This window comes from Aquila chrysaetos, chromosome 26, assembly GCF_900496995.4.
Source record: "Aquila chrysaetos chrysaetos chromosome 26, bAquChr1.4, whole genome shotgun sequence".
Classification (NCBI taxonomy): Eukaryota; Metazoa; Chordata; class Aves; order Accipitriformes; family Accipitridae; genus Aquila; species Aquila chrysaetos.
Genome location: NC_044029.1, coordinates 3,719,571 through 3,743,377, shown reverse-complemented (window position 1 = coordinate 3,743,377; position 23,807 = coordinate 3,719,571). Strand labels below are relative to the sequence as shown.

Sequence of the window (23,807 nt, the reverse complement as noted above, 5' to 3'; positions counted from 1 at the left end):
CTCCTGCAAAGTTTCGGGGGGCTTCGGGGAGGCCGGCGGCTGCTGCGGGGGTTGGCGTGTGTGTCGTGTGTGTCCCCCCCCCGCTGGTGGGGCAGCGGGGGGCAAACGGCGGGCTGGAGGTGAGGAGCGCCGGGGGGGGGAGGACTCGGAGCTCCACACGGGGCCGGGGGTCCTGCCCCAGGGTCGGGCCCGGCCAGCGCGGCGGTAAGGAGGGCAGGGGGCGGCGGTTGGAGGGCGCGGGGAGCTCTGTGTGTGTGTGGAGGGCTGGGGGGGATGGTTTGTGTGTGTCCCGCCGCCCCCCCCCCCACCCCCGGGAGCTGCGGGTGTAGCTGAGGGGACGGAGCGTGTGTGTGGGAAGGGGCCGGGGTGTGAGGAGAGGCGCGGGGGGGGGGAACAACGCACGGTGCCTGACAGGGCGCAGCGGGTCGGGGGGAGCCCCGGGACCCCCCTCTGCGGCGGTGGCGGGTCGTATCCCGGTGTGTGTCCCCCCCTCTTCTCCCCTTCCCCGGCGGTTGTCCGGCTCCCGGGGCCGCCCCGTACGAGCAGCATCACGATAACGGCGTTTGGGGCGGCGGGGGCCGCCCGGCTGCCTGTCACGGCGGCGGGGGGGGGGGGTGCCGCGGGGTCCCCGGCGCTGCTGCGAGGCCGAGAGGGGCCGGGGTTTTTTAGTGGGGAGGGGCGGGGGGGAAGGCTCTTGCAGAAACTGCAGAAGGGGCTTTAAAAAAGGAAAAAAAAAAAAAAAAAGTGTCGGGAGAGTTTCTGGCTTGTCTGGAAACAGCAAGACTAATTGCCATGCGCTTCCGGTTTGAAACTGGCAGCAGACAACATCTTGAAAATGAGTCACTGCAGCTCACAAAGAAACTCTGTGGTTTTCTCCCTCAGGTTTATATATTTGCTCCTTTTTACAGTTTCCTTTGTAGTCATCTGCCTTCTCCCCGGCCCTCCCCCTCCCCGCTTTTCTAAGCCACCCCCTGCCCCAAGACCCCTTGGCCGACGTGGATAGTTTCCACGACCAACCGAAAAAACACTAAAAATGTTTGTAAGGGAAGGGGGGGAAAAAAAAAAAAAGGAGAGAGAGAGAGAAAGGGAGAGAAAGTGGAGAGTTGTTTTTGGATCTGGCTTTGCTGAAGGTTAGAGGGACTCTGATGCTGCAGGGGGAAAAAGTTCCCTGAATTTTCCACTGGCTGCAGGAAGAGAGCCCATTTAGTCATGGCTAAGTAATGTCTGCACACACACCAACTAATCTCATTAGGAGTTTCCGTTCCCTAACACAGGAGGGTTTTGTGAAGCCCTGTCAGCCTTTCTAACGTTGCAGTTGAAAGAGAGGCAAGTTACATCTTTATTTACTTAGGGGTGTAGTGCTAAGACAAGTTTATACAATGCAGCATCTTTCTGGTCATGAGGACTCCAACTTCAGAAGTCAATGGTTTCATTTAATTTCAAGCAGAAAGTGATGGCTCATCTCCTATTTTCCTCATACAGGCTTTTCGATTATTTCAGATTAAATGTAATTTATGCATAAATAGTTTTGTAGGGTGAGGTGCAGAAATGGGGTACACAGAACGCTGTGTTATGATAAGCATGTTCTGTGCATCTGTGACAACTGTATGTAATTGCGTGGTTAAAAGAGTCTTGTACCAAGATACTGAGGTGGTGGGCATGTTTGAAAAGTATATTCACTCACATAACCTTCCTGTATTGGTGCTTACGTATCTAATCTTCGAGTGATTTTGTACATAGCACTTTGGACTTAGTGGTTTGTGTAATTATTTCGTGATGATTTATTTTCATAGCAGTCGTGAAAGAAGTCTGTGTTCAGAATTAGAAAGACTTTTGCCATGCCCCACTGATGGTTAATTTAAATTAGAAATTAACAACTTTTTGCAAAAAAAAAGTTTGGGGCAAACAAAGAAAATGGAGTCTTGCTTGCAAGTGGGTTTTAACTTAAGGAAATGTCAAAAAATGTGAATGAAATTGCATGTAATAGGAAATAACACTTAGCTACTTACTTGAACTGTCATGTGATAGCATTAAACTAGCAAATATTGTGCAAAAAAGTAGTACTTGGATGGAGGACTAATTGCAGTGTACCACGTGTTTACCTTTGAGGATCTTCAGTGTTTCCTGTACTTCCTATGTCCAAGCTGCACAGAAAAGTTCTTCATTAACATCACTTTACAGAGGACTTTTATTAATGGATTAGTGACACGATCTCCAGACACAGATGCCTCTTGATTTCCTAGTTGGGCAGAGAAGAATTTTTAGAATAGTATGTGAAACAGAAAATGCCCAATCTCTGTTTCAATCAAATGCAGTCATCAGGTAGTCAGAGCTATTTTTGGTTTTAGAGTTTTCTTCTTTTGTAAAATTCTAAATTTTAGAGAGAGAGGTGCATTACTGCCCATAATGTTAAAAAAAATCTGTTGATTATGTTATGGAAGAGTTAGTGTGATGTACAACACCAAAACTCTTACTGAAGTGCGTTCCCTAGCTCTTACTATCTCTCTCTGAAATACGGACATTAAATTGTCCTCTTACTGCATTAAATATTGCTGGAATTTCAGTGTGCCATCTACTGAATCAGTGTAGATGGAGCACACACGTTCATACGTACAGATATATATATATAGTCTATCTACACTATATACGTTTCATATGTTGTATTCACTCATCATAAGTAAAAACATCTTGATGTCCTCGTAGAAAAACAGATGTAGTAGTAGTGTACTGGTTGTGTGTGTTCTATATGGTAGAAAGAGTGAATGAGAAGTAATCCATAGATGTGTTAAAAATAAAACAGTTCTGTTTGGAACAGAAAAAAACCCGCAAATATCAAATAGTGCATGATGGTTTCCACTCAAATAATGAAAATGTCTGCAACCGAGATTTTATTCTTTACCTGTTTTAATTTACAAAACATGAAAGTGTGTGAGAAGAATATATACTGTCTGCTAAGGGATGAGATATTATCATAATTGCTTATATCTCGATTTTCCAAATCACCTCCATCAGTTGTTCCTAAAAAGAAAAAAAACTACAGGCTTATATCCTTTTGGTATCACCAACTGCACCTAGACACAGCAGCTGAAATAAGCAATACGGTCTCAGGGGAAGAAACACAGCTACAGCCTTCCTTGTAACTGTGTTTATAAACCAGTGTGCACATGGATGCTTTTATATGTGGAAACAAAAATCTATTTTGTTTTATTCATTAGCAGTTCTCACTGCTTACTGATTCACAGTGGTTCTTTGCTCCCATTACTTAGTGTTATTTCATTAAACATAAATTATGAACACAAAACAAGTATCTCACTCCAAAGACCGAAGTATTCCCCTTTGCTGTGCGTGAAGTCCAATTATGTAAACTTCACCTTCTCATTGTAATGCCCTTCTTGGGATGAAGGCATTCTTATGATAGAGGTGTTCTTAAGGGAAGGTGTTACGGATCAAGTGACTTAACTATAACTGAAGCTGAAATCTACCTTAGTTTAAAAATCTGTTCTGGAGGACTTAGCACAGAATGAAAGTCATTTTGCAGGTTCACCAAGGTGCATGGAGCTTGTTGCTTGCTCTGAGGATCATATGTTTACACGTAGGAAGATAGGTGTACATGACAGGGACATGGAGGTCCATCAGCTGTATGGAAAACACAAACCTTAGCCTTGGGAATGCAATCACATGACAACATGTTGCTTCAGAAGAAAGAAATAGATGCCAAAATAAACAGACATTTGGCTACTACAGATGAGGGAGAGTGGGATAAGGCTGGGAGAACCAACACACAGTTACTTGTGATGCATGTATTTATAAAAATTTATTTTAGCGAGTGTGTTTTGGTGACCTCATATAAAATTTGTATGCTCATGTAGTTACCATTACCTCTGCGAGTGGTTCTCTGTCAAGTACTAAATAATCCAAGATAGCAAAGAACTGGTAAATTAGCTAGTACTTCCCACAAAGATATGGCAGGTTGGACTCTTTTGTGCAATTCAGACTATTTGTCAGTCCACGGTTTTCTTCTGGTGGTGGCGGCTCGAGTGTGCAGCATGCCTGGATGCTGCTGCTTGAATCCATCTTAGAGCTGTGACGCTGATTATAGGACACGTGTTAGCCTGGGCCAGTTTCAAAGAGTACTGTTGGTTTTGAGCTGCTGTGTGTCTTTCGTGACCGCACCCAATGGTTCATGCAACAGGCTGTCACTCAGGGGCCTTTGAAAATCATGTTGTGCTGTGTATCCCCGGATTGATTCACCGTGGCTTTCTCCTCGGTGTTTCCCACAATAGGGAATCTCACAGTCTTGAATCATTAGACAGATGTTTACTTCATCTGTGGCTTGTTAAATGAATCAACTAATATTCTGGAGGCTGTTGAGAGCTCTTGAAAGACTGAATATGCCTGTTCTCATGTTGAAATATTTTGTTGAATAATGAATGATTAAAGAATTAGTCACAATTTTGAGGAGAACGTCAAGGTGTAGGCACAGGAAGTCCAGCTCGCTGCACTGCAAAATACAAGGCTGCATGTATGGAAACAAAGCAGATGAAGCATAAAGTATCTCTTATCTGTGCACTTCACAAAAAGAAAATGCATCTTCATCCTTAAAACTTTCTTTAACCCATTGTGGTTTTATAGGCCAGTAATTATATCAGAATTGGAATTGTTAAGGGTTTGCTGTTAAGAGTGGATTTTAACTCAAAGCTCTTTGAAGGAAGCTTGCTGCTTTTCTAAAAGCAAAAGCTGAAGAAAATACCTGCCATAAGCATTGAGATGAAAGTACCGCTACGGCACTACCTGCCAGCTAATTCAATGCCAATTAATAACTGTATAGTCATTCTGCATATTTAATTTTGTATGAATACCACAGTAGTTTTTGCAGTACCAAAAAGTACCCTGGAAGTGTTGATCTGCTTAATCAGTGTAATTCATGGTCAGTATCTCGCAGGGTACTGAATAAGTATTTAAGTAATTATTTTAAAGTTATATTACAGTTAAGAACATCGGAGGCAAAATTTTGCCATGTCCTAAGCAGATACAACTCAGCTGAGAATTATACTTTTTTACTCATATGGCAATGGCGTTACAGTTACCAACAACTGTGTCTGATTTTGGCCTGCTTGCTCAAGTAGCATTGCCTGACTATCTAGAGCAGTGGGGTTTGTCCTTTTTGTGTCTGTGGATCCATAATTATTTTCGAGCAGTTGTGCAGATGCCTATGTTGCAGTTGAGCCTACTGTAGTAGTACTGGGGTAATTTTGCCTCTCCTTCAGGAGGAATCCATTGACCCCTGCATGCATGGACCACATGTTGAAAACTGCTCACCTAGCTGACAACACCTATGATCTTTTAAGATAAGTATCAATCAACCATGTAAAGAAAGGCTTCTAAAGATGATACAGTGTGCTCTGTCTACATCTGAACGGTTAGATACAGCTAAGGGTCTTCAGGAGAAGAATTTCTGTCGGGAGCCAGAAACTTAGTTGTGTTGATCTTTTAAAGCACTTAGGGATGTATTTGTTTTTGAGTGTGTCAGCACTTCTGTTAATGCACTGAGACTAACTGCATGTTGCAAACATTTGAATGCTAGCATGGGCCTTGAATGTAACTAAGGCATTGGAGTGGCTCTTGCACTCTGTCCAAGTGTCCTCCTCGTCTTCCATAGCTTTGCTCTAAATTTCGCAGTGTCAGGATGTACTGAGTGTGTGAAGGACATTCCATGGGTTCTCCCAGACCCACTTCAGGGAGTCATTTCAGTCACGTCTGTGTCTCTGCTTGCCAATGGACTACTCAATATTTGAGGATTCAGAATATAGCTTGGACAACCTTTACAAATACCAATTACTACATGTTAATGTATTATGGCTGTCATGCAAACAACCATGTCTTAGTTTCTTCAGCTTTAAAGTATACAATTTTTTTATCTTGTGGATCCTAACTTGAAGATCGTTTGAGGTACTAGGAGAGGAAAACTTGTATCGTACATGTTGTCTTCTAGTTTTAGCTGTCATTGAATTATGGAATGAGTCATTTGGTTGTCATTTTTATGATTCTTACCAATCATTCAAAATTGGTAAAACCTTTCTAAGCACTAACCTCAGCAGTAAGTCCTGTTAATATAAATTTACAAGATGGATCTTTCTCTGAAATTATTAGTGAACAAAGAAGTTTGTGTAAAATACGCTTTCGCAGTTGTACAAAAAAGAGTAGACTTTGATTATATACTTCATCTAAAGAATCTAAATGTTTTTAATCAAATGTCCTCCTATAAGTTTCCCATTCTCATTTTGCAAAAGAGCTGACAGTTATCTGGAAAACAGATTTCTATTACGCATCCATTTGCCTCTAATGTGGTGACAGCACCTCTTTACTGTATCTGTATATTTCTTCATCTTTCTTTTTTTTTTTTCTTTTATATTAAGAAAATTGATCAGATGTATTTCAGTTTAAGCTTTTTGGGAAAGATGCTAATGAGTCTTATTGTTTTGAAATGTTTATACTCTGGTAATGTTGAGTGGCCTCTGTTGTATCAAGTCACAATACAGCACAAACAAAAAGTTTATAGACTCAAGTACCACTATTATCTCTTCCCAGCAATTAACAGTAATTCATGAGAAGAAACAATCTCTAAAAAGCATTTAGAAAGTAAGAACAAATTCCTGTGCAGCTCTGTTAGTGAAATCTGGAGAAAGTTGACTACCTTCAGAGACTTTCTTCCATGCTATACTAATATAGCTGAGATGGGAATGTGGGTTTAGATTCTAGATATAGACCTCTGTGAAGTCTGGTGACTCAGAGCAGACTCAGAGCAACTGGCGTGTGTGGTTAGTTTAGCAAACTGCGAGCGTGGAATAGGGCTGGTATAGAAAGTATGACTGCAGCACTCCTTCAGTGCTGCTGCTTCAGTACTGAAGCTCTGCAATGCAAATGCTTCCAAAATACAGCAGCATCAAAGCTGGATTGACTCCCTGGGAGTATGGTACAATAAAACTGACTGTGCAGTCTCATCCAAGTTGAGGAGAGGGGATAGAGTCTTTACATTTTATTTAAACGTGGAATCTTACCCAGGATTCAGCGTACAAATCAAAAGAGTGGCTGTTATATATCCTGAGCAGCAGAGACACTAACAAACCAGTTGGTGTACTGATGTCACCTCTAAACATAGGCAATCTAAGCACTTTGTATACAGCAAAGTTTGCTGTCATCATTGAAATAGTGTCCCATTTGTCTCTCCTTCATAGTTCGCAGCAGCCATGAGAATTAGTTTAAGTCCACAGGACACAGACAGTACAGGAGAGTAACAACCAGATCTTCTGGTGGCTGAAATCTTGTGTATTTTATGATGCATTTTGTTGGGTATTCCAGTGTTTAATGATCGATGTTAGGGGAAATGTGTAGGTGTGACCTTCAGTTTCTTGTTGGTGTAGTAGACAAGTGAATAATGTCAGAAGATAAGAATCTTTTAATTGGGTTTCAGTTTAGCTTAGCGCATGATAAACATGCATAGCAGAACTTTGATTAGCACTGAGAAAGAAGGAGAACAGCAGATTTTGGAGATTTTGACATGTAAGAGTGATTCTTAATTTAGGTGTTTACTATGAGACCGTTGCATACAGAAATAACGGCATTTAAAGTGAGAAATGCGGACCTTGACTAGTGCTGTGACTAGTTGCTCATTTTTTATGACTAAGGAACTTACACCCTGGCTTGTGCTCCAAGAACTATCGCAGTAGCGCTAATGTTTTGGGAAGAAATTGTCCAGGTAAAACATCTCTATATGTATGTAGGTTACCATCTGCTGAATTGTGGTACACTGTTTTCAGTATAATGCTATGACTGACTCCCCTTGCAACATGAGAATATACAGGTAACCCTGTGTGTTATTTAATAGTTTAATGGCTCATTGTGCTAATCCAGCAAATTCTGAAAATTCAGTGTGTATAGGAAGGCGAGCTCTGACTGCCAGTGTAAGCTGCAGTGATCTTGCTGTGCTTCAGGTCTTGCGGAAATTGCCAGCCACCTCGGTTTGCCTGAACAGAACTCCCAGGACTGCATTTCCTGTCCTTTTGGCCAGGTTCCTCTCTGCTCACAGTATTAAAAAGACCTGCTTGTTTATCTGAGTTTCTAGTCTAGGAAAAGTCAGTCGAGAGGGGAAGGTTAGCTTAAAAATCTGAATACAAAATGTATTCAAAGCGACATTTGAGACAGATGATAGTATTAATACACCATTTAAAATATTGGAGCCACTAGCATAAGTTACAAAGCATTCAGTCTGCTGCCACAAAATTGGAAATTTTAATACTTCAGTTTAAGAAGGAGGTACAGATAAGGAAAAAGCGTTTACATTTGGGAGTAATCATGGCTTGATACGTCAAGTAGACTTTCAGAATAGCCACTGTTCCTGGAGGCTGTATCCTCTGCCCTCTTTAGCTATTTTTTTTGTTTTTGTGCGTATTTTCTCTGAATTTATCAAAGGGACTATCAGAAATTTTATATAGGACAGTCAAATAATCATGATCTGTGTCCTACTGATGCTGACAAAAATGTAAAAGAAAGTCATATGGGAAAAATAAACATATAGGGCTTGCTTTGAAAGCAGAAGTCCCTCGGATTGCAGTGTAGCGTATTGCCAGCATGCCACAGATGTGCACCACATGAGCAGACAGAAAGCAGTGTGAGGAGTCTGCATTCATTTTACGTCTGTCCCAAGGTGAACGGTTGGAGCCATTATGGATTTATGTAGTTTTGTTTACGGCTAGCTTTAGAAATAGTTGAGCAGGTTATTTTTTTAAGCCTTTCACAGGGAGGCAACTAGCCATATTCCCTCCTGCTTAGGGCTTTTACTCCAGTTGGATTAAACCTGTTTCTTGAACTACATCCTTATGGAGAATCTGAAAGCACTCGTGTTTTAGAGGCGGTGTCATCACACCTCTGCTTGGCAGGCGACCAGTCCTTTGTTGTATTAATTTGGAGGTTGCAGAACTTTCTTCCTTTGGACATCTGCCTCAGCCTTTCTTTGACTTAGTTAAAATAATTAAAAACTGCAAACACTGTATTACCAAATGTACCTACTGGAAGTGTTACTGGACATGTGTGTGAATGCTTTCTTTTCTGCAGTGGAACTTGATGTTATCCTATAATATTTTGCTAGATCTTGCTGCTGTCTCTTTTGTGTTGCTCTTAACCACAAGAGTCTGTTTATTTTTTTTAAATGTGCTGGGCCAGAACAGTGGGTATTCATGCTTAAGAAAGAGACCTTGTAAATTATTACTGTAAATAATCTTTTACATTAGAATATGAAGAGGAGACTATTACAGAGGAGCGGCAGAGTAGGCATACATACCTCATGTGACTCATGTTAAGTACATCGGCCAGCAAAACCCTCTGTGTTTTTTTGGCACATCCTTAAACCAGTCTGGGTTTGTGTGGCAATATTACTGTAGTTTTGCAGCAAATTGGAACTTGTGTGCTTGGGCACTCTGTAACTTTTTCTAGTGTTTCCACTGGGTGGTGCTGCAGGAATTCCTATTTCTTTTTTTTTCACTTGAATCTGCATTTCCCAGAAAGACGCCTCTAAAATATAATAGGAGGAAGTCCTGATTTAGAAAGTTTTTGCAGTTTCAACACAATGGAAGAACTCGGAGGATGCTCTGGCAGGAAATGTCCTGGTTGCTGGATGTGGAAAAATTACCAGCATTCTGTATCATACACATAGTTCCCTAAAGTGCCCTGGGTATGGATTGCACCATTAGTTTGATTTATTACCTTTAACAGAGAAAGTTCTGCATCAAGTTAAAACAGGTACATTTACACACTTAGTTGCAAGCTTATTTTTTCAAGGCCAATTAAATTAGCAGTAAGATCTCCTTTGATGAGTACTTGAAAACTTTCTGAGTAAACAAATTGATATTTGTTTTTCCTCCTTTCTGGAAGAATCACTAACTTTTCACCAACCACATCCTATTTATCACCCTTGAAGCATCTCTGTTGAGAAATAAAGTGTGAGGACTGACTCAGACTTTTGCCTTGTTCTTTCAAATGTTTCTGAGCAAACATTTGGGCAGATTTGGCAGTTGTCTTTTAACCTCTCATGATATACTCGTTGTACAGATGAATTTTCAGTGGAGTATGTTACGGCTGACTGATTTTTTTTATTACTCTAGAAAAGTTTCTTTTCTGGATGAGCAGCACCCTTTTCCTTCTGTAATCAAATGCAAAACAAGTGTGCTTCAATTTTTTATAGAAACTAAAATGTAAAAGAGAAAAATTGGCCTAGGCGATTTGTAAGCTGTTCAACTTTCCATACGGACATTCGCTTTAGAACTATGTTAAAAATGTATATAGCTGAAACAGCTAGAGACTGCCTTATTCCATATTTTTCTCGAAATACACTCTTTGATATTTGTCATTACGGAATGGAATTGTTTTGGTAGTTTCCAACAAAAGTTTTTTAAAACTCAAATAACTGTTTATTTTATAAATATTAAAATACTTTAGAAATTAGTATGGTTTAGCCAAATCTCAAATTTTGGTATTGAGAAATGGTGGTTAAAAAAAATAATGACAAAACAGTCACGTTCTTTAACATGTTATTGCAGCAGTCATCTCAAGGGTTAAAATGAACCTGAGACACTTAGAAAAATAAAACCAGAGCTGCTATTACAAACTGGGACAGATGTAGGAGGCCAGGTTTCCTGTGGCCCATTTTCCAGTTTCCTGGCTGCAACCTGCAGAAATAAAGGAAGCCGAATGCTAACGTGAATGAGAAGCTAACAATGCCCCACGTCACGCTGCTCAGAGAAACGTGCTGTGGGCCAGAATTAGGATACAAAAGCAGTAAATGGATGTACAAAAAATATACACACATTTTCCAGAGTAGTCGAAAAGGAAAAAAAAAAAAAAAAGGCATCTGTTACAGAGAAATGCTGTGTGCTTGCAAAAGCACACACTTGCCTGTAAGGCAAATATAAGTGGAGGTGTGTGCCTGCTGTGGTGGGGTATACAAAAAGGAGCTGAATCTTTTGCAGCTGCTTTGGCTGGAGAAGGAATCAGCAGTTTCTTCATACACTAAGGGAAATGAATTTCCCTGCCCTGACTCTGCCTCTTAATCCTTTTCATGTACGTGTCTGATCACCATCTCTCTATGACTACCTACAGTGCATAATGTTGGCTAACATGGCTTTTATGTCTTCCTGATTTAATTGATCTCCAGCTGATTTTTTTCAGCCTCTGGGCTCCCCAGCCAGTCTATCCCACTCAGCTGTCCCTCCTCTGCCCCAAGTCCCACGACCTGGTTTATAGCTCAGAGTCCCAGATGTTCCTCTGTGGACCCTCTAAAGCAACAAAGCGCTTGTTTTGATCCTCATGCCTGGAGGGATTCCTGGTTTTAGCCTTCAGAACTTGTTCATGTTGATTGTCCAGGATCAGCAGTATATCTCTTTATCTTAGAAAGGCTGTGGGGAAGCTAACATAGAATGGGGAGAAAGAATCCAGGTAGAAAACCTGGAGTATGTGGGAGAATGGAAGACAAGAATACAGCTGTACCATAGTTGTATGGAAGCTAAGGACCTCTGCAGAGGTCCTGAATGCTGCAGAGCTGCTTTCCAGCTTTCTGCCTTTCTCTTCCAGCTTTTCCTAAGCAAGCATCCTGCAAAACTTAGTGCCCCAAAGAGTAACCTACTTATCTCACAGTTCATGTCATAAATCTTTCTGATACTGAGCTTTTTATTTAGCTAGCTTTGTCTCTGAGCCTCCTGGTTTTCTACTGCCTGGGTTTAAGATGGCTTGCTTATTTGTTTTATTTTGTCCTGCAAGTTAATGACTTTTTTTTTTTTTTTGACCTTAATGCCACTTTACTGACATTTTGTCATACAGAATTTTGTATGTATGGTCTTGGTCAGAAAAAATGGTAATGCAGCTCGTCAGCACGTGTATTCATACATCTTAACCCTTTCTAGTGTAACTTGCATAATGTTTTCATAATGCTTGCTCGTGTTGGTAGAAGTCAGTCTCCACACACTAAGGGGAGAGACAGTGTTTGGCATTTGGGCCCCTCACCTAAGTGAGGAATTTGGGCACGCCCTTTACAGGAAAATCATCTTTTAGATGGGATGCTTTGTCCTGTGGATGTCTCTGTCCTTTTCTATTATTCTCTTCAGGGAGGCTTATGGTGTTGACTTTGCTGCCGCTCCAAGTTTAGGCATTTCCGTTAGTCCCTGAATTTGGTTGAAATGAATAAGGGCAGTATTATCAGCACAGATATTCTGAGTTACCTCCTTCCCGAATCAGTCCTGAACTTAAAATTTGGTGTGTGGAGATCACATTATATCACACTGATCGTGCAGTTGGTAGGCTTTGTATGGGGGGGCACACATCTGAAAGAATGTAAATTGGTAATGCAGAGGGTGTTAGTGTGGTTACCTGTCACAGCTGCCTGAGGAATGGACTTTCAGAAAACTCGGTCCTGAAATATCCTTTTGCTGTCTAATGCAGCATTTCCAAGTATAATTCCTTGTAGCTATGCCAGTGATTATTTGCATCAGCAGTAGTGGAACTGATCACAAAGTAAAATTACTAGGCTATTTAGGTCAGGCCAACCTGGCAAATTTTGTTTCATGGCTTAGAAAATATCTTTGACTGTCAAATGCATTGTATAAATATTTAAAAAATGGTAAGATGGCAAAACCCCATGTATTAATGGATGAAAAAATTAATTGACTCTTTTGTCTATATGAATTTTGATTAGGCTTTCCATGACACAGAGTATATTTCTTACATAGGTTGCCTGTCTCATTCTGTACCATAAATGGATGTCACTATCTAAATAAGTGATTTTTTAAAACTATTTTTATTCTATTCCACGTAATTCAGTATGTGGTTCCATGTATTATTTATTGCCTAGCATTCAAATCCTGTACTGAGCACAGAAGTAACAGGAATATTTATTATTACTATTTAATATTAATAAAGAGTTGAATGAAATGTGAAATACATGCCCTGTAGGAAGTGACCACATCCTAACACCCGTTTCTGTCAAATTAAGGCAAGACGCTGAATTCCCTTTGAGTCAGTAAAAATTCAAAAGAATTAGAAAACACATAAATGAAATACAGTGTTTTCTGAAGATTTCTGACTCCTCCCAGTCATAATTTATAATAACTTTTAATACTGGTAGCACATTTTTGGTTAAATGACATGTCTTGTAATACATCTGTCGTGATTCTTTTGCTCCACCACTCAAATGAGACACCAGTTAAGGCTTAGTACACTGTGTGGCCACGTTGTCCTCCCAAGAGGATAGTTAATACTTTGTGGAATCGTAAAATGGTGCCCATAGAGAAAGGCAGGTTAATACTTCTGTTGACTTGATTGGAAATGAAATATTTTGCATCAGTTTAAAAATCCTGTCACTGCAGGATCTTGGATTTTTACTGTTCCCCTGCAAATCACATTTTAGAGAATGGAAATGAGATGCAAAGATTAATACCAGTTTACCAAATTAAAGGTATTTAAGATTTTACATCACCATATATGCTGAGTGCAAAGCTTCTGTTAAAGGTAGTTACAGCTGTGAATATTCAATGCAACTCAGTCCTGAACGCCTCAAGTTGGGTGCTTAGAAAAAAAAGGACCATACAATTAATGATAAGCTGAAAATGTAATTTGCATGATTTGCCTCATGTAGGAATCATATAGATACAGTTGTTATAGAAGCAGTATGGGAAGCTTTACACAGAAGCTCAGTGGCCGATGGAGGGATGGAGTACAATGCAGCATTGGGCTGTTACAGTCTCATTTCTGTATGAGCAGACTTTGGTCCTATCCAGTAGGAGATTTATGCATGTACCAATTAAGCACATCGATGCTGAATTCTGAGGTGCGTGGGTCCTTTCTAAAGCCTGTTCAGAGCTACGCGCTTGGAGAGTTGATGGTAAGGCAAGCAGGGTGGTGAGGAGCTGCCTAAATCTAATCCCACCACAGCCATCTGCCCTGGGTCCAGCACCTGAAGCGTCCCCCAGAGATTACGTGAGTATCTCAGCTGGTTGAAGAACTGATCACCAAGAACTGAACCTCTTTGGAAAAGGTGGCAGTAACCTTTTCTATAATAACCTGATGGAAGTCACCTCTCCTTAGTCACCGGGACAGATAGTGTGGAGTGGGTGCTCCTGTAGGATGTCCTCACCCACGTCCGTGCATCTTACATTACGCCTGTGCCTGAGTCACCCTGAGGCCCACACTCAGTAGATAAAGTGGAATCCAAAACTGTTTAATTTTACAAACAATAAGCATCAGAAAACAGGTTCGTAATGGAAAGCGTAGTGCAACGTTAGCTGTAGGTTACCCTGTGAGTGTTACTGGGCAGAGGTGAATGGGGATGGAGGAGATGGCAGCAAAATGCATGTCACTCTGAGTTCAGTTCCACCTAAACTCTCTGAAGACGCATGACTGCTGACGATCTGAAGGAAGATGTAATTTAAGGTCTGGATGAGAGAATTGCACCTCTGAGGTATTGTACTGTTTTGGCGAGTGGCATGGTGGTGGAGTTTGGTTTAGTGCTTCTATAACTCTCTTCCGTCTTAAATTTCCTCAGCTGAAGTTCTACTGACAGGTCTTTGTAGCATGGGACACCTGTAGACATTTTAATACAATTTTGAAGAAATAAATTTATTAGTTACTTCTAATTTTTCAGAGCAAAAAAGGTTCTGTTTGTGATTTCTTGTTCAGAAGAGTTGTATGATACAAGCTGAAATTATGCAGAGTATTGCTCTATAGTATGTGATGTACAGAAACTAAGATTATTTTAAAGTAGTATGGCTGTATATACCTACACATGTTTAGTGAAGTTACAAAATTTATAAATATTAATTAAAAAGTATGTATATATGATGCCAGATTAATAGGGATGCTTTATTAGTTATGATGTTACAGATAAATAATCCATTAAAGACGTTCATACTTGCACAGATGGTGTAGTTTAAAGGAACTTTTAAAGACTGAAGCAAGTATATAACTTTCAGGTATATTTAATTCTAGCTATACATTTTTTTCTTGCCTTACTCTATGTGGAAAAGGATTTGTGTAAAGTGATAAAAAATGCAGTGAAGCAAATGCAAACCATTGAAAGTGCCAAATCATCTGTCCATATAGGCAGTTCGGTTTCAAGGATACCTGGCAGTCCTGGGAGCCTCTGCCATCTCTTGAAGGTGCTATGTAGTTACTGTGTTACACAGCTGGGTGTCAGGGATAGGTGTTTTTGTCCTTGTCATTCAGACTGGATTCTCAGTTAATTAGAGAAATGAGGCTTTTGCAGGGGTAAGAAAACCGTCATTAATTCTGCAAACCCTTGTTTGGCCAGTGTACTTAAGAAATTATTTGGACCAAAATAGAGCTCCAAATTCTGTTTTTCTGTAAAACTATCGACACCATCCTCTGGTATCTTTAACTTGAGCTTTTACGCTAGTGAAGCTTATGCAACCTGATTTCCCAAGTGCTGGAGCAGACTTGGGAGAGGCAGATCTTCTGCCGCTCCGGGTGGTAGATAGCTGGAGGTCTTGTGCCCTCTCGTGGTCACTGCACCAACGGAGATGTCAGGCAGTAAGCCTGGCATGTTCTGGCCATGCAATAATCTATTAGGACACAAACAGTAATATATTAGGAGACAAAGTGAGCAAGGAAGTTAAAAATCATGAGCTTGTTTAGATAAAGACAAAAATATCCACTGTATATCCATGTACAAAGATAAGTCAGGTAATAATTAGCCCCATTAGCAACATAGTCAGTTAACCCAGTACTACCGGCATCTTTAAATCTGCCTTAGTTAGACGTAACATGTCCAAATTAAGTATCGGAAGAGGCCAAGAAAAAATGGTTTGATATAGTGTTGACGTGCTAATGCTGGCAATGTTGTTGAAAGCAGGAGAAAATCTCATTTTGTAGTTCTGTAGTTTAAAAGGTCAGTTTTAGCTACATCTTCATTACAATAATAAATTGTCTTCAGCGGTAATGTTCCCAAGTTTTAAGCTGTGTATGTGCCTGTGCTGACATGGAATATAGTCATTCTTAAGTTTATCCCTCTATTGCAGTCCCTGAAAAAAGTTTATTCTAGGGAGGGCTCAGGCAGTTAGCAGAGAAAAAAATGTTCAGCCAACCTTAAAAGTGAGACTCAGGCACTGTTAAAAATATTCCTAGTTCTCAGTCATACATATGATAATGAAAGGAAAGATCCCTGTTAGAGAAAGGTTCAGGGTAAACATCACTTACTTTACTGTGCTTAACTGTACTGAACTTTCAGCATTTCTGCAAGATAGATAATATCTTTTGAGCTATTTGACTTGACAAACAGAAGCAGCAAGAGCCATTTCAGGCCCTGGAAGAAACAAAATGCGTAAAGGCCGTATGACACAGGGAAGGGTGCGTGTGGTGGGAGGGTGAAAGAATGTGGTTTCTCGTCCTCTAACCAAAGGCAACGGCTCTGGTCTTCCCTTTTCCTCCCCTTCTTCACAGTGACATATCCGAACAACTTCAATATACTTCTCATGACAGCAAACAGCAGTTTTTTGGCTCATTTCAGTGGACGGTTACATCAAGTCCTTTTTTGCCCCCTGTATGTTCCTTTGAAGGGTGGTTGCATACATTGAATTGAAGACACCAACTGGAGATGACCCTGTACCATGTGAACTATGTGGGCAATGCTTTTCTAAATACTCACTCTATTTTATGTGTCCCTTCAGAAAATAGCAGTGGAAAAAGTACTGAAACGGGAATGCAAGACCTGTAGGTCTTGTGGATGTTTGGTTGTAAATGATATAGTAGCTTCCTTTGCTCAGTTACGTAGGATGACTCCTACACAGAGCTTATTGCTGAAATGAGCATTGGGTGGAACACCTGCTCCCAAATGTTTTTCACACTGTTGCTCTCCTTTGTCCCTTGTAGGTATGGAGAGTGCAATCACACTGTGGCAGTTCCTTTTGCAGTTGCTGCTAGACCAGAAACATGAGCACCTGATTTGCTGGACGTCTAATGATGGCGAATTCAAGCTACTCAAGGCAGAAGAAGTGGCTAAGCTGTGGGGACTCAGAAAAAACAAAACTAATATGAATTATGACAAGCTGAGCCGCGCGCTCAGATACTATTATGACAAGGTAAATTTTGTTATTCTCGTGCAGACTAAGAAAATAGAAACACTACCATTTAATATTTCACCTCTATGTGGAAGCTATTCAAAAGTTCCTCTAACTAGTTTTTACAACAGACAACAGTACTGAAGGCAATCACAGTGGAGGTAAGAGGGCAGCTAAAAGATGCAAAGGAAAACACTGCACATCCCATTTCCCGAGGAGGGGAGGTTTTGACCTAGGTTTACACTTACTGATGCTTTCATGTGTTTATGCGTTTGGCTACCCAATATTTTCTGTAGCTTTTGACAACAATAAAATAACTGTTGATAACGGAGGACTGTTTGATTATTACAGCCTGCATAGGATCATCTGGAATGCAGGGAGGTGGTAGAAAGCAGTGATACTGCGATGCAGCAGGCAGAGTGGCAGCTTTACCAGCAGGTATCACCCGTGTCAGAACAAGGAAAAGACAACCAAAGAACCCAACAGCATAGAGGGTGGGGTTGAGTTTCCACTGCGAAACTCCACTGAGTTTTCGTGGGACGCATAGATCCTGTTGGCCAGTGTTTTACCTAGTCTTGCCTGAGCTTTCTGGTAAATCTTTTCTACAGTTGTATTGGGTCCTAATTTATTAGCTGGAAATACACTGCTGAAATGCTTCTACAGTTATGACAGTGCAGTATTACCTCACAAGGATCTCACTGTAACTATTCCTTTGTTTAATGCTCAGTGTTTGTAAGAGTTTGGAAATTTTCCACTATGTCATTTTAGGACAAAATCTGCATTAGCTTCAACACGAGTCTAGATTATATGTTGGTATCATTTAATTTCCAGCAATATATATGAGAGAGCACTAATGTGATGCCTTACTGGATGAAAGTGCAGAATAAGAGTAGCAAACAGAGGCAGAAGCGCTGGTCAGATGGTGGGTGTCAGAGCAGGGGTATGTTTGGGTCTATTTGTCAAGGTAGTAGCGTCATGCTGAGCTCATCTCAGGTGAAGGCTGTATTTGCTGTAGAATGTTAAATTTACTCCCACTTGGGAACTTACCTTCTGGGTATCTCAAGTCAAAATAGTGGAACATGTGCTTTGGCAGGGGATTCTTCATCCAATTTTTCTGCCCTTGCAAGACCTACTGAATTTTGCCCCTCCTTCACAGATACATCTATTGAGGTTTGATAGAACTAATAATACCCAAGGAGTCAGCACAATTTAGGCAGCAACCTTACAACTGGCAAGCTGTGGTTATTTGCACACTCTCAGAAGCTGGTTACAGGCAGATAGTGTAGGCGTACACTTAGGGCAGAACTGTTGGCTGTTGAAAGCTCCACTTTCAACCTCTTCATTTAAAACTGTAATCTGAAGTAATAACATATTGAACATAGTTATCTGGAATTATTTAGATCACTTAATTTGCTTCTGATTTTCAGACATCGTGAGCATGCCCACAATCTAGAAGAGGCCAGTAGAGGTTACTGGTAGCTAACACCTCTGAAAATAAAATTTCTGCCGTATAGTGGGAGTTCATAAGATCACTGTCACTATTGTGAAACCATCCTTCACTTTGACATTTAGTCCTTAGTCTTATTCCTCAGCATGAAGCAAGGTGGCAACAGTACAGCAGAGAATGCAAAAATGAGAACAGGGAGTAACCAGGATATGTATTAGATTGCTATAACAGAAGGATATTTGAAGGGAATCTCTCAGATGTGTCAAGATACTGAAAGGAAAAAATTGTAGAACACAAATATGGAGATGCTAAAATATCTTGCATATTCACCTTTCTCAATTTCAGACTCCAGCAAATTCAAGGAATTTCCAAATTGTTTCTCCAGCCTTTTTTGGATGAACATTATATTGTTTTCACCAATTAATATTAAATCTTTTCAGGATTACTTCCCCTTAAATAGATTTTATTTTTTTAATAATATGTCTAGATTCGTATGTTTTACTATTTCCTATATTTTTGAAGATTAAATATTAAAAAGAAGGACTGTTAGAGATTGTGGATATTAAAAAGGAAAACTTCAGAGGCATGCTTAGTGGTCTGTTGTCATATTGATTTTCAGAAAAGGCAGTGAGATGAGATTACACAGTGAGTAACACCAGTGTTCAGCACAGTTATGGCATGCTTGCTGCCTGCACAAGGCAGAGGAAACTAGATATTGTTGCTGAACTGAGCTCAGAGTACTGTAGTCATGTATTATTTGTAGTGCACTAATTCTTGAAGGGCACAGTGGGGCTGGGCACTATGCAGCCCGTCTAACACAGCAATCAAAAAACAGGCTGACTGCAAATTAACTGTGCGCAATTTGATGATCACTTTTCATTACTTACATTGGAATTTGGACGGACTCCTTCTTCTCCTGTAAGAGTTTTTTAGAGCTGTAAGTTCTGCAATGAAATGTTTTTAGTATTTTGTCCACTAGAAGTCAGATTTTTCCACTTAACATGTTTCAAAGGTGGCCTGACTGAGAAGGCACAAAAGGATTCAGAGGGGACAGTGCAGCGGCTGTTCCAAGCAGTTGGTGTGATGAATTCCCCTTCACTAAGTGCTAAAAAGGCTTCTGCTCAGCATGGGGAAGCTCGCTTCATTATATGACTCCAACCCCTCTGATTATAAACTTGACTAGGATCAGTGGACACAGAGTGCCTGCTGGTGAATGAACAGCATACCCAGGCAGAGCCCAAATACACACAGTTAGTGACTGAACAGAGATTGCTTAAAAACAAGGGATGAGGTATTTGTACCGCTTTTCCTTTGAGACGTCTCTGATCTCTTCAAATCAATGGAATATAATGGCTCCTCACTTGAGGCTCCTTTTCTTCTTTTATCCCTTAACCTTTTTTTTTACCCTTGTACTGTTTTCAGTTGCCCCCCCCCAGGACACCCCACACCTTTGTCATCTGTTTCGTCTCTGCTCACGCAGCATCTGCCAGAGGAGTGGCTCTACAGTTTCTTCGCCAGGGCTCTGGCTGAGGTGATTGCTTGCTGTTCTGACAGCTGCTTTCTTGGACTCTGTGCTCTCTTCTGTCTGCAAATTTTATCTAGGTGTGGCACAAGGATTTTGGCCATTTTTCCAGGAGTTCTGCAGCCCAATGGAGGTTGTAGCTCCTAGATGGAAAAAAGGATGAGCTCTTTCTTCCCCATGTATTGTGATCAGGGTTTGAACCCCAAATCAAAACCACGGCTATTGCTATTTAAATTGAAGGAGTAACTCCTTTAGCAGAAAACAGTGGGAGCTTCTCACTTTCTGTGTGGGTATGGTGTGTGGTGTCCTGTTGGTTCCCAGGCAGTGGAGAAAGGCAGGTTGTCGGGAGAGTGCAGAGGGACAGGAGAACTTGCTGCAGGTTTTGAAGTGTGAGAGATACTGGGCTAAGATAGCAGACAGTGAATCCTAGTAGGCTGGCAGGGAGTGTTCAGCAGTGGGTTCAGTCCTAAACGCTTCCTCTGCCTTCAGTTCAGTCTCTGCTGCATAGCACAGAAAGGGAAGAAGTCGAGGAGGGAAGGAAAGGCTCCTTGGCATTCTTCTTTCCCTTCTGCAAAACAAAAGGGGAAGGGCTGGTGAGGTGAAGGAGCCTCTCTCGGACTTTTGCACTCCTCTCCTCTGGACCATTCACCAATTTGTGGGATAAACCAAGAGCAGTCTCGACCCTGAGGTGGCCTTAAGGAGCCTTCTGAGATCCTTGTCCCCTCCCTTGCTGTTGGCAGTGAGGGATGTGTTGGCAGCTGGATGTGCTGGGATGCACACCGAGGAAATGGGATAAATGTTGTGCTGCAGGCTGGGGAGCGGCAGCAGGAAAAGCAAGAGGCAGAACTCTGGGCTAGACTTTGGGTTGTGGAATTATCAACAGGGACTTCTCTACCTACAACCCAAATGATCTGGCAGCATGTGAGTTTGAGGCAAAGGGCAGTGATTTTTTAGAAATGATGGTGGCACATGGGATGGGCCTTCCTTTCTTGGGCTGCCCTCTGCTGCTACTGCATACAGCTGATACTAACGGAGCTACTGCTTCATGGTTTGTCTTTGAAATTATTCACCATGGAGAAATAAAAACTGATCACTGGATAAATGGAGGTTTATGAGCTCTGCCATTTTGCTTGGGGGGAACGCTGGCTTGTTAAAATTCATCATCTGATTCATCTGAACTTAAAAGTAAATTAATTCCAGTACTGGAGAAAATAACACAATTAGGACAAGTTCCTTAGCCTGGCTTTGAAAGCAAGCATGATGTGCTGTTGAAGCTGATGGCTAGATTTACGTTAAATTCACATATAAAGCACCCCAGGAAATGTAGAGTGTGGCATGTCCTGATTGTAATTTGCTACCGTGATTCTGGTTGCTAAAGGTTTGTAGATAATCTGAAGACTTTCCATTTTCTGTTTCATTTGTTACCCGAATTCCCCTCCCCCCTTTTTTATTTAATGCATTTCCCCTGTTGCCTCAACAGAGCAGCAGAACAGATGACAGATAGCGCTGAGGAAAGGCATCCTGCACTCTCTCTACCTGCAGCTTGAGCAGCATGTCCATCATGTCACACACTTCTGCCGGTCAGAAATCTCTTGTAATGCTTTCAGGCAAGGAAACCCTTCACGTCTGTTCCCACGCAGAGCACTTTAGCTTGATGTGTAGAACTGAGATATCTTTATAAGTAGGATTAGTAGGTTTCTTTTTGTTGAAGTTGCCCAGTTACTTTGTTTTTCTGATAGCTGTAATGACAGATACCTTTTGGAAGTCTCTAGAGGTTTCAGGACTACTAAAGGTCCCTGTAAATACTTCAAGATGACACCACAAAAGGGAAGCTAGTGAGTTTTCCCCATGAGGTTTTTTTTTGAGGGAAGGAGGGCAAATCCAGGAAACTACACGCAGATACCGACATTAATAGGATGTAACAGTTGTGGAAGTCAAGCCCTCAGAAGTTAGGAAATGCAAGAGTCACAGTTCCCTGGGTAACCTTAATGTTTGCATGAGTTATGCTGCATCTTTAATTACACAGTCACATGCTGTTGCGATGAGCAGCTATTCAATATTTTTGTATCCCCTCTGAACAGTATGTGGCCCCAGGCTTTACTCAGTGAGTGCTATTCAATCTGTCTTCTAAAGACAGAATAAATCATTTTAGTTTCAGTTAATGGCTGCCCGCTTGTGTAGATGGGTTGGCAGTATGATGTATAGTATACAAATAATACGGGCTTTGTGCTCGTTGCAGTGCAGGGGGCAGAGCTTCTCAGGTGCTCTTAGGATTCAGAGGTGCCCATGGCATTCCCTCCCCTCCCATAACAGGTCAGACCCGGTAGCCTGCTTACTAGTTCCTATTTTTAGTGCCAAAGTGTGGGTGGCAGCATGGAAGAATTGTTTTGGGAAGAGGGTCCCTTGCTTGGTCTGCTTACAGAACTTCAGGATATAAAGTGATAATGGAAACTTACTATTTTACTTTTGGGAAGGTCTTCTCTTGAGTTACCTCAGGGGAAATAGAATATTACAATGAAACAATAGTGGTATGATGGTGCTAGAGTACCAGCTATACGTTTTGTAGTGGTACAGATAAGAGGTCTTATAAGGAAATACTTGAAGGAGCATTAGAGAATTGGAAGGAGCTTCTTTCAAGAGTGATGTGTGGAAGTCAAGAAAGTGCTTGTCTGAAATGGCATAAAAGTGGTTATTGAGTGCTGTTCTTATGGAAAGATGTGAGTAAAGAATTTGATATGCAGTAAGAGGTGATGGGTAGAGGAGAAAACCCAAGAACCCCCCCCAAAAGAAGTGACAAATAGTTCATGTTTGATGTGAGAGGAAAGGGACGCCCAGTAAACTGCAGTAGAGAGAGCAGAGAACCTGGCCAGAGGTGCCAGCCAGAGGAATGGCCTTTGCCTTCCAGATGGAGGTGGGTGAGGAGAGACTGAAATCTGGCTAAATGAGAGCTTTGCGCTTCCAAAGGTCAGTACGGGTGCGTGATCTAGTAAGCACCTGTGCCTCCATCAAAAATTTCACAAAATCTAGCTTCTACACAGTATAATAAGCGTAAGTGCATAAAGTATGATGTTAACAGAATCTGCCTGCCTGCGCACGCTGATGTGGACACACGCCCCGTTTTTTGGAGCAAACCATGCAGCCACAGGTACCTCCTGCCAGCTTACATACTTCAGGCACTGGAGGGTGAGCAGCCCTCTCTCTGGGTAGGGTTCCCAATAGCTGGAGGCAGCCCAGCTCCCTCCTCATAGAGTCCTCTGAGGAATTCATAGCCTAAGTGTCCCTACACGTGTTGCATCCCTTGGTACTCTTGGAGCCAGGGAATTTGCAGCACATCCAAATGGGAGTTAAGTGCAGCAGCTACAGCTCTGGTCCTTCTCCTTCTTTTTCCCAAACAGGGACGTTTAGTACCTACAGACAAGTTCATCCTGTTCTGCCATAAATTTTGAGATCTCAGGCACCCCGATTATGGGTCACTTCCTGGGAGGAGGAAAAAAGTCCCGATCTGGTCATCCTGCCCCTGAGGCCCTCATTAGTCTGAATTTCAACTAGGAACTGGGTCCCGTTTCCCAGCTCAGTCTCCCGAGTGGCTCCTGCAGCCCGCAAACTTGCTAGCTAACAGGTTTGAGCCAAGCCACTAAAATCCTTGTGTCACACTGGTAGTATAGTTACACCTTCGCTCTAAATGGCTCAAACAGGGAGTAAGAGTCAGAGCTGATGAAAATAA

At 41.5% G+C, this 23,807-nt stretch overlaps 1 protein-coding gene across 1 annotated transcript in view; it reads left to right on the top strand.

The window, feature by feature from the left end:
- The window catches only part of ELK3 (ETS transcription factor ELK3), a 39,593-nt gene that overhangs the window by 507 nt on the left and 15,279 nt on the right, over positions 1 to 23,807 (top strand). Inside the window, exon 2 of the mRNA XM_030003143.2 lies at positions 16,927 to 17,135. Within this exon, the coding sequence (XP_029859003.1) occupies positions 16,929 to 17,135 (207 nt within the window). The 5' untranslated portion in view covers positions 16,927 to 16,928. The remainder of the gene's footprint in view (positions 1 to 16,926; positions 17,136 to 23,807) is intronic.